We start from the raw sequence: 11,330 nt of genomic DNA, 5'->3' as shown, positions 1-11,330 counted from the left end.
ATATGGGTGATGGAGAAATTATGGTTTTGAAGATCGAAGTCCCACAAAAGAATAGAGATGGTAATGGAGAAGTGTTAGAAAAGTTTGGAAGAGTTATATAGATAGATAGCTGATGTAGATGTCGTGGTTATGATGAGACCCACTGAAGATTAGAAAAGGCTGAGAAGAGAGGAGTTTTTGGAAAAGTTGAGAAGGTAGTAGAGGTGCTGAAGAGACCCACAAAGCAATATAAATGAGTAAGGAGAAAGGAGTCTTTGAGTTATTTAGAGAGAGGGTTGGTCAAGAGAAAGATGAGTAAAGAATTTGGATACTGTGAGTAGTGTCAAAATAGAAGGGATATAAAGGAAAAAGAAGCTATGAAAGGCATCAGATTCTATCCATTTGAGGTTGAGAACAAAGAGATAATGGGGGAAGGAAAGTGGGTTCCTGTCTCCATCTAGAAACTTCAAGTCTCCTATCTAGAGGGGATTTGTTCTCAAAGAATCTAATTAAGTGTTGTTATTTTTCACTGATACACATATTTGGCTTTTGAGATTGAAGAATTTTCTTTCTTATCCAAATTTAAAAAAGAGTTCAGGGTTTGGCAACATGTTTTAGATTAAATTAAACTGTGAGAAGGAATCATCTAATGTGAGATAAGCAAATTTGTCTCTCTCCCGACATCGTGATGTTCTAATCTTGATAAGATGTTACTATGTACGGGGATTAATATTTGAAAGACGCCATGTGTGACCAGGGGCGATGCCAGAAATTTTGCACAAGGGGGGCAAAAATTATAGTAATTTTTTTTCTATCTTAAAATTAAGATAGAAAAAATTTCTATCTGAAATTTTGCACAAGAGGGCAAAAATTATAGTAAATTTTGCACAAGGAAGGGAGATAAAAATAGTAAAATTAAAATTTTAAACTTATTTTCTATCTTAGGGATGATCGAAAAAGGGGGCATATTTTTTTAAAAAAGAGGTAAGTATAAAAAAATATTAAAAAATAAAGGCGTATCTTTTTTTTTTCCAAAAAATTAAGGGGGGCAATTGTCCCCCTTTCCTTTCAAGTGCCATCGCCCCTGCATGTGACGACTTGGGGTAACCCGACATGACCCAAAAATTGCACCCTCACCTATATATTTGATAGTTTAAAACTCTGAAAACTCGACTAGGAAGAGGGTCTATTCGAGCCAACTCGATTGAGTCAAGACTAGGTGCATTTTTTTAATTTAAGTTAGATAAAATTATTTCTTATAGCATAACTATAGCAATAAAAGGCATAGTGCTTAAGGAGATTTTATACGGTGCCCTTCTCATGGTTATGAATGTCTGGCATATAGATTTTTAGCCAGCGTAATTCAACTCTTTTGTATTTCCATTACATTATGATTCATGAAGGTTACAAATTAGACGAGAGCTCATTTGTTTTCTGAGTTAATTAAGTCAACTTGGGAGAGTCTTTGTGTCGACTCAGTGAGTTTCAACAACCTTGGCGCACCCAACTCAATATTGAGCTCATCTCAACCTACTATTTTGTAATGTGCACGAGAAAAAAAGGAAATATTATCAGCACTACTGTATTTTGATGAGCGCACTCCTCACTTTATTAAAAGTATGGCATGGCCCGCACCACAGGATAATCCAAACCGTCCATTAGATGGACCACAGCCTAAAAAGGTTGTGCCCCAAAAATCATTTCCATAGGTTGATCCTAACCCTCCGATCTATAGAGGGTTAGGATAAACCCTCAAACATACAGATCGGAGGGCTAGGATCAACCTATGGAAATGATTTTTGGGGCCCAACCTATTTAGGCTGTGGCCCATCTAATGGATGGTTTGGATCATCCTGTTGTGCGGGCCGTACCATACTTTTAATAAAGTGAGAGTGCCCGCATCAAAATACAGTAGTGCTGATAACATTTCCCAGAAAAAATTATCAAAACACACGTATATACGATTAGGTGGATTTGTTTGACTGTCTTTTCATTGTACGATCAAGATAGAAGGGAAGTGGAGCCCACATCTTTTGAATTTTTTATTAGACAATGACGTGGTTAACCTAAAATAAACATTAACTTTAGGGGTCACAAAACCAAGAGAAATTTTAATTTTTGTTTCTTAACTTTTAAGCATATCTTTAGATACAAAAATACCAATTATTTGAGTTGATCGTTTCTTTATCAAGTAAGCTGATTCTAATTTTCTGGTTCATCAAACACTTGCCCTCGTGCCGCCTCATATTATATTAGGGATTTATTAGGCAATTTTGCATAAAGCCATTTCGCGGCTCGCTGCTGCGGGTGAGAACAGTTACCTCAGATGAATTAAATGAATAGGACAATCCGCTAAAAAGTGAGCCTGTGTGGATGTTCTCTCCGGCAAAAGTGTTCCATGAAATAGCTTTCCGCAAAATTGCCTAGCAAATCCCATTATATTAGTTAGACTATATTTACCTTGTCTGCGGTGAACAGGAATATTTAAAAGATAAGATAGCAATTAATAAATAATTAATCTTAAAGACATGAGCTTTTTAATTTTAAAATCTTAATCTATGTTTCATGTGAGAGAATCAATTTTCAATTAAAATAAAATATAACTTTATTGTTGCCAACTCTCTTTTTGAGGTCGATCCTGAAACTAATCCCTGAAGGGGGCCCAATTCTTTAACTTTATTATTATTTAGTAAATAAATAGAATTGATATCTGCACTCGCTTGTTTTGATAATGGCACTCTAATCTTTAGTTTAACTTCTCTTACTTTGCTTTAATGCTGTTTTATAGTTCTCAAGAACTTTCAATGGCCAATCACAAAATTGGTCAATAAAGAGTCGAGCGCCATAATAAAAAATGAAAGTATGGATATCATTTTAATAAATAAAATAAGGATATAACATTTTCCTAAATTAAATAAGGATATTAATTTTGTTTATTTTATGGAGCTCTCATTTCCACACCCATTTTAGAATCTCGCAAACCTAGAGATAGTAAATTTAGACCAGACCCAAGGACAAAAATCCAGCCCCCTTAGGGCCTTAACTACATAAAATATGACTAAAGGCCAAGAACAAAGATATAGTTATAATTTCATCTCTCTCTCTCTAGATAGATATAGATATAGATATACATTCCGGTTCCGCGGCCCCTTTTTTTGGGGAGAGAAGACCCACGTAATAGCAGGTTTTACGTAACTCATTTAGAGTCCACATGATGTAAAAAGGGCACTGATAAATCGACTCCCAAATATCTTAAATCGACTCCCATGTGTCTTTCTCTCTCCTCTGGGCTAGAGAGAGAAAGTGGAGAGAGAAAGACACATGGGGAGTCGATTTAAGAATATGGGAGTCGATTTATCAGTCCCCTATAAAAATGATCAAAATATACGATATTGGGTAAAAATGAACCGATTAGCTTATTGCCATGGAAACTGACTAAAATACCCTTATATCATGTGAAAATGACCAAAATACTCATAAGTCATGGAAAATGAGTAAAATATCCTTATGAAGAAAAAATGATCAAAATACCCCATATAGGGTAAAAGTGACCGGAATTCCCCAAGTCATGGAAAATGACTTAAATACCTCTATATTGAGTGAAATGGCCCAAATACCCCTAAGTCTTGGAAAATGACTAAAATACCCTTATGACATAAAATGATCAAAATACCCCATTTAGGTAAAATTGACTGGAATACTCTCGAGTCATGGAAAATAACCGGAATACCCCTATGTTGGGTAAAAACGACAAAAATACAATTGAGTCCTGGAAAATAAATAAAATAAATTCATGATACAAAATGATCAAAATACGATAAAAATGATCAGAATACCGTTAAGTTATGAAAAACGACCAAAATACCACTAGTCGTGGAAAATGACTAAAATAACCCCATGACATAAAATGATTCAATTACCATATATAAGGTAAAAATGACTGATGATGCCAAAATCCGGATCTGGTCGTCGGGCGAGCGCTATCGGCAAAACCAGCAGCTTAGGTTGGTAGAGCTCCTATTCATGGGTGCCTGTGCTAATAGAAAACAACGTTAGAAGGGCCCCAGAGTGGGGACTCGGGGGCACCCTCCGACACTCAAGTCAGGTATCGGTATCACAGATATCTAAGCAAGACTAATAGAGATAAACGTGCTTATGGGGGGAAGAAGAGTCCTCTACCATTGAGCAAGGGGGTGCCTTTTATAGGCTTAGAGTTCTTACACCATGTTTTGGTGTATAAGCCATGTGTCCTTGTGCATGGCAAGCTTTTAGCATGTTTGCCACTTGTCGTAGTGCTTGCCATGCATTAGCATGTATGCCATGTGTCCAAAGTAAAAGGGGAATTTATTTAGTTTTCCCCCAACACTTGTCTTTATACTTTTTTTTATCATAATTAGATTCCTTTGGTATAAGGGTGACACGTGGCAGGCTCTAACGGTCCTACCGTATTTTCTCCCTATCATATAAAGGGTGGCGCGCGGACCTTTTCATCATTATGGAGGGAAAACCTTCCTTGGCGGGATTGGGCCATTCCCCTGCCTGGACGGCGTGCGGACCTTTCATCATTGTAGAGAGAAAACCTTCAATGGCGGGATTGGGCCGTTCCCCTGTCTGGACGGCGCGCGCGGCTTCGCTGGATAATCCCTTTCATGATTTGTGATGATGAGGTTCGGGCGGCGAGAAGTGACACATGTCGTGCTCGTACGGTCTTGCCGTTTCCCATCGCCTTTCTTCATGACGGTTAGGCGCTATTGGTGCATGGGCGACACATGGCGAGATTTGAGAACAGCACCGTATTTACGTCCCATCATAGCACCCCCTTACTCCTTTGGTCCATTGAATGGGCCAAGGGAGTAATGTCTGGCCAAGCGACGCCATGGTGAGGGCATTTATGGAGGCTCCGTAGTACGAGGAGACGTGCCGTTTCATCCGGCAGTTATCCCTGGGAAATGGTAGCGTTATTATGAGTCGCCTTGTTTCAAGATACAAGGTTTTCTTCCTTGAGCTTGAAAATGAGGACTACCCCGGCGCTCTGTCATTGCCTCTTTTTTTTTCTGAGATAGGTGTTTCTTCGCGCCTTTTTCCAACAGTATGTCCGGTTCCCCTGCGCGAGTTAGGGGCAAAGCCCCTCTTTCCTAGGAATCGTCGAGTGACTCCGACCTGTCTTCTGACTCGGAGGGGGACCTTACGGCCCGCCGGAAAAGGGCTAGGACGGATTCGGGCCCTTCCTCGGGCCTTCCCCCCTTCGTCATTCCTCCTTGCCTAGGAAGGACAAGTCGTCTCGTTCCCGTGTTGCCAGGGAGTGGTCTTTTTTCTCCCGGGCCTATCACCAGGGGATGGAACTGCGCGGCCGGGTTTCGAAGATGGGTAAGGAGATCGAGGATTTGAAGCGGGAGAATGAGGCGTTGCAGGGAAAGTTTCACTCTCTCAACGAGCAGCTGCTTGAGTACGAGGTGGACCCCTTGCTGGAGAGTTCCTAAGAGGAGGAGGGGAACCCTTCGGGAGAGGAGTCTTCTTCCGATTAGTTTCTGGTTTCTTCTGTTTTCCTTTTTTTTTTCCCCCTTTTTTGTCAGGGATTTTTGGGGCCTGCGCTCCCTACGTTTGGTTTCTCATCCCCCCTTTTTTGTAGGCCCGCGGGCCAAGAGGATGTGAATGGATGGTTTTTATGAACTTGTGCCGTGTTTCTTATGTTGCTTTTTCCATCTGTTTGGTTGCTTTTCCACTGTGTTTGGCGTAAATTATCTTTGTTGCGAGGAATTGTGGCGTTTTGTTCGAACTTGTGCGGGATTCCGAGCCTTTTCTTAGCGCGTTTAGTTTCCTCCGCCTGTTGTGTTTGTGCGTCGTGGTCTCGTGCCGGGGCTCTGGGCCTGGGCGCTCGTTTTTCCTCTAGTGGAATTCCGGTGGAGACAAATATCTCCGACGCATTGATCGTAGCCCCGTTCATGTTCGGGTCAAAACCTCCGGGTTTGTGTACAACTCACCTGATCTTCACGCCCACTATGTTGTCCTATGCCTCGGTATCTTTGAGAAGTCCAACACCGGTTTTGTTGAAACCTCAATGTTTCATGACCTCCATGAAAACAACGTTAACTTGGTTGCAAGATGGGTTGGGATTCGATTGTTGGTGAAAGGAGTGCCACCGGCAGCGATCACTATGAGAAAACCAAGGAGTTGCCGATCACTTGCCCTCCAGTGCTTTTCAGAATGGAGATTTGAGAGAGAGCTCTGGTCTTTGCCCCCAGTGCTTTTCTGAATGGAGATTTGAGAGAGAGGTCCAATCTCTTCTCCCAGTGCTTTTCTGGGTGGAGATTTGAGAGAGAGAGAGGTCCGATCTCTCCCCCCCCCCACACACCCTTCTTTAGAACTAGTATGATGCTTGATTTAATTTTTCTTTCGTGTCCCACGGATGACGCCAATCTGATGATGCCAAAATCCGGATCCGGGCGTCGGGCGAGCGCTATCGGCAAAACCAGCAGCTTGGGTTGGTAGAGCTCCTATTCATGGGTGCCTGCGCTAATAGAAAACAACGTTAGAAGGGCCCCGGAGTGGGGATTCGGGGGCACCCTCCCACGCTCAAGTCAGGTATCGGTATCACAGATATCTAAGCAAGACTAATAGAGATAAACATGCTTATGGGGGGAAGAAGAGTCCTCTACCATTGAGCAAGGGGGTGCCTTTTATAGGCTTAGAGTTCTTATACCATGTTTTGGTGTATAAGCCATGTGTCCTTGTGCATGGCAGGCTTTTAGCATGTTTGCCACTTGTCGTAATGCTTGACATGCATTAGCATGTATGCCATGTGTCCAAAGTAAAAGGGGAATTTATTTAGTTTTCCCCCAACACTTGTCTTTACACTTTTTTTTATCATAATTAGATTCCTTTAGTATAAGGGTGACACGTGGCGGGCTCTAACGGTCCTACCGTATTTTCTCCCTATCATATAAAGGGTGGCGCGCGGACCTTTTCATCATTATGGAGGGAAAACCTTCCTTGGCGAGATTGGGCCGTTCCCCTGCCTGGACGGCGCGCGGACCTTTCATCATTATGGAGAGAAAACCTTCCTTGGCGGGATTGGGCCGTTCCCCTGTCTGGATAGCGCGCGTGGCTTCGCTGGATAATCCCTTTCATGATTTGTGATGATGAGGTTCGGGCGGCGAGAAGTGACACGTGTCGTGCTCGTATGGTCTTGCCGTTTCCCATCGCCTTTCTTCATGATGGTTAGGCGCTATTGGTGCATAGGCGACACGTGGCGAGATTTGAGAGCAGCGTCGTATTTACGTCCCATCAATGACAAAATAACCCTAAGTTGTGAAAAATGACAGAAATACCCTTATATTGGGTAAAATGACCAAAATACCCTTCCGTCGTGTAAAATGACTAAAATACCCCATAACACAAAAATGATCAAATTACCACATATTAGGTAGAAACGGGAAGAATACCCTAGGTCGTGGAACATTGCTAAAATAACACTATGGTATAAAATAATCGAAACAAACAATATCAGGTAAAAATGACCAACATACCACTGATGATGAAAAATGACTAAAATACCCTCATGACATAAAGATCAAAATACCACATATCGGGTAAAATCACTAGACTACCGAGTTATGTAAAATAACTCAAATACCCCTATAACTGGTAAAAATGAGAAAAATACCCGACTCAAGGAAAAGGACTAAAATATCCCATGACATAAAAATTATCATATCCTGTAAAAATAAATGACCAGAATACCACTGAGTCATGAAAATGACCAAAATACCCCATAGTCATGGAAAATGACTAAACCAACCTTATGACATAAAAATTGATAAAAAAATGGGGTAAAAATGAGCAATGAACCTAACCTTCTGATCTATAGAGGGACTAGACATTATGGAAACCTCTATAGATTCATTTTTGGGGCACAACCAATTTATGTTGTGGCCCAACAAATGAACGATTTGGATCATTTCAAGAAAAAAAAAATGTACTGCAGATATATATTGCCAACCACCATAACCACTGTAACAACTGGTCATTCAAACATGGGATTTGGACTTACTGGAATTCTAGAGCTGAAGGCTACTGATAGTTGTACTACCATGTTTTGATAATGAGACAAACTCACCTTGTCTTTTCCTTTTTAATCGGCTGCTGAAAGCTTTTAAATTCGGGAATTGTAGTAGCTTTTTACAGCTGATTAAACAATAAAAGAAAAGATGAGTTGGTCTCATCATCAAAATTTGGTTGTGAGAATAGCAGTTGACTATATTTACAATTGGAAATTTCAATTGTTTTAGGCTTTTCTTATTGGATGTTGATAGCATCTTGAGAATTTTAACAGCCACTAAAAGCTAATTATAAAGCGTAAAACAAAGTGAATACCGGTGATATCAAATAATGGTAGTGCTCCTCTATGAGTATGTACATGTGTTTAGTGAAGTGATATATTGACTCCCTTTTCTTTCCCTGGGCACCCCTTTACTGTAATTATGACTGCTCTTTTACACTACAAGGGGTGGTCCAAAGAAGAAAAGGGACTGAATATATCATTTCCCTTCTCTAAAACCTATCAACAACTCATAACAAGGCGTTTATAAAAGTAAAGAGTGCCATTATCAAAAGAACTGAGGAGTGCAGATATCATTTCCCTATATACATTATAAACTAATGATCAATGTAATGATAACCCATCAAAGCAAAAAGATAATGGTAATGATAACCCCAAGACTAACGTTTGTGGTCGTAATAATAGCAATACAATGAAAAGTTGTAGTGTGTGAACATTTGGGTGTTAAATACTCAAAATGCGAAGTGGGATGAGATTTATCATGTCTGTGTCCTATTCTTTAATTCTGTGGGACAACCCATTTTTTACTTTTCCTTCTCTTTTCATCTCTTACTCCAAGCTTAAAAGCACACTATGTAACCTCTCTTGGAAGTTCTTCTTCTTCTCCCCCTCTCTATCTTTGTAACAAATGCAATTTTATTAGACAATATACACCCCTTAGTTCAATCTTACTCAAGAAGAATGAAAGGAATAGATCTCTTTTGTACATCTCAAGCCTCAACTGCCATATGTGTGAGCATGGATCATAAGTCCATGGTTCGCCACGGCAATCGAGCCCTTGATCGCCAGACCCCTCGCCTGATCGACCGACGAAGAACCAAAGCTCCCCACCCATGTTCTCAATCCCCTTCAAAACCAAAATCTACTAGGAAAAGCTCAGCAAAACAAACTGACCTAATTAGCCCCCCAGGTTCCTCTAGATATCTCTTGACTGATACGCCTTTCTTCGATGTGCTGTCGGATTTTGATCCCATCTCGGCATTGGTTCCGGCAGAGGCACCGGTGAGGTCTAGATCCGTTAAGGCAGTTGAATCAAGTGGTTGGTCTCGATCTATCATTCCTGCGGAGCCCACAAGGTCTAGATCTCTCAAGGCAGATGAATCTACTTTTCGATCTCGCCCTATGAGGGCTGGACAATCTGCAATTTTAAAGCCTTCTCTTAGATCACATGAACAGGTCTCTCTCTTTCTCTCAAATAATATATATGTATATTGTCTGTTTTGGCTGACCCCAACTAGTTTGGGACAAAGGCTTTGTTGAGTTGAGATTGTTTGTTTTGGTTTTGATGTTGAATTGATTATTTTTTTTGCAGGTTGTGGTTTTGAAAGTGTCTTTACACTGCAAGGGTTGTGAAGGAAAAGTGAGGAAACATATCTCTAGAATGGAAGGTAAAAAAAAAAAAGAATTAGCTAGCACTGAACTAACATGCTTTCTTCATTCATAATTTCCAGGTTTTAAGCTACTGTTTATGGAAGAAATTGAGATAAAACAATAATTCTTTTTCAAAAACTGTTTAGTTCTGTGGGTTTTTTTAAGAGTGTAGGATAGAATTTGCATCTATACCCAAAAACCAGGGGCATAAATGGAATTTTATCCAAGGAGCTGTCAATACTTTGTGAAAAACAAAAGGGTTGCTTTAAAAAAAATTCTTTAATTTTATGCAAGGAGCTGTCAATCCCAAAGAGGACCTGAGTTTTCAATTGCAGATTATTTATTTGACAGTAAGGACAACTCTCTCTCTCTCTATGTGTGTATGTTGTGGCTCCTATTAGTGTGCAAGGTTCACATGGCGTATAAATATTGATGATTTGTTTGTGTGAATGGGTCGAATTACTTATCTCTCGGTCTATTAGTGAACTATCTCTTTAGAGATTGTGAAAGATGTTTCACTAGAAATATTCCTATTAGGGAAATGGTATATTTCCCCCTTTTCTTCCCCGGGCCACCTCTTGTCATGTAAAATGAGTAGTCATAATTATACAAGAGGGGGCGGGCCACGGAAGAAAAGGGAACGAATGTATCACTTCCGAACTTTGACTCTTGTTCGAAAAAAAGTGATTCCCTCTCCAATATCTCCGAATAAGTTTAAATATATGCATTAAGATATGAAGGCTTCTTATTCCACACAAACAAAAGCATTTTTTTCATATAGATTACTGAAAAAAAGGCTTGTCGTGGTGAGCAGGGGTGACATCTTTCAATATAGATTTCTCGACGAAGAAGGTGACGGTAATCGGAGACGTGACACCTTTGGGGGTTCTCACAAGCATTTCAAAGGTAAAGAAAGCAGAGTTCTGGCCGCCATCATCCCCGTCGTCGTCGTCATCATCCTTGTCTTCTATTTCTTGATAAATTAAGAGTAAAAATAAATGTATCCTTAAAACAATTGTAAATTAGAGTGTGAAAGATTAAAATCTCTCTCTCTCTCTCCCTCTCTCTGTGTATATGTGTGTGTCTGTGTGATCTTTTTTCGAGAAGAAGCGATGCTTGTCTTTTTGGGTGTTTCCTAAAAACCTCTGTTGGACCATTAGATTGCAAATTAAATGGCTTTGTTTTGAGCCTTTACTATTATTACAAGGTATCTGAGCACATGAGGTGCACATCAAAGCGAAGAGTACTATAGAGTTATAGAAGTGGGGGTAAAATATTTCATTTTCAAATTGTGGGTTTGTTTGCTTGTATCTTTTGCTTAGCAAATTTGTAATCTAGAAATTAAGGGCACTTCGGTAATCTGAAGACTGATCTAATGTCTACTTGAATCTAATTCTGAGAAATAATCACCCCAGACCCATTACCAAACCACTCATTTTTTTTAATATCTGTACCATTTGTTACCAAATTACCCCCAACCCATTACATTACAATCTTAAACACCTCATTTAAATCACCATTTATCCTTAAACATACTGTCCTGTGAATAGAGAATGTTTCCACTTTGCACCTTCTTGTTTTAAAAGCCTTTGATAGATTCTCTATTTTGTTTTGGTTCTGGGTCATCTTTGTCAACCTTCAA

At 40.0% G+C, this 11,330-nt stretch overlaps 1 protein-coding gene across 1 annotated transcript; it reads left to right on the top strand.

Moving 5' to 3' along the window:
* Positions 1-5,622: 5,622 nt before the first annotated feature.
* On the top strand, positions 5,623-10,888 carry LOC143849094 (protein SODIUM POTASSIUM ROOT DEFECTIVE 2-like). The gene is made up of 3 exons (XM_077358147.1): positions 5,623-9,493; positions 9,630-9,705; positions 10,503-10,888. The coding sequence occupies exons 1-3, from the start codon at positions 8,999-9,001 to the stop codon at positions 10,664-10,666; spliced, it is 735 nt and encodes a 244-aa protein (XP_077214262.1). The 5' UTR covers positions 5,623-8,998; the 3' UTR covers positions 10,667-10,888.
* The last annotated feature ends 442 nt before the right edge of the window (positions 10,889-11,330 follow it).

The sequence above is a fragment of the Tasmannia lanceolata genome, unplaced genomic scaffold (assembly GCF_043159265.1).
Source record: "Tasmannia lanceolata isolate RefF3 unplaced genomic scaffold, GAP_Taslan_0.1 ptg000016l, whole genome shotgun sequence".
Taxonomy (NCBI): Eukaryota; Viridiplantae; Streptophyta; class Magnoliopsida; order Canellales; family Winteraceae; genus Tasmannia; species Tasmannia lanceolata.
This window is presented reverse-complemented; position numbering and strand designations above follow the sequence as displayed.

Bases quoted from the DNA above. Each gene is read 5' to 3' on its own strand.
- LOC143849094 (XM_077358147.1), top strand. From the start codon at position 8,999: ATGAAAGGAATAGATCTCTTTTGTACATCTCAAGCCTCAACTGCCATA. The intron at 9,494-9,629 runs GTCTCTCTCTTT...TTTTTTTTGCAG, and splicing joins CTCTTAGATCACATGAACAG to GTTGTGGTTTTGAAAGTGTC. The intron at 9,706-10,502 runs GTAAAAAAAAAA...CGTGGTGAGCAG, and splicing joins ACATATCTCTAGAATGGAAG to GGGTGACATCTTTCAATATA.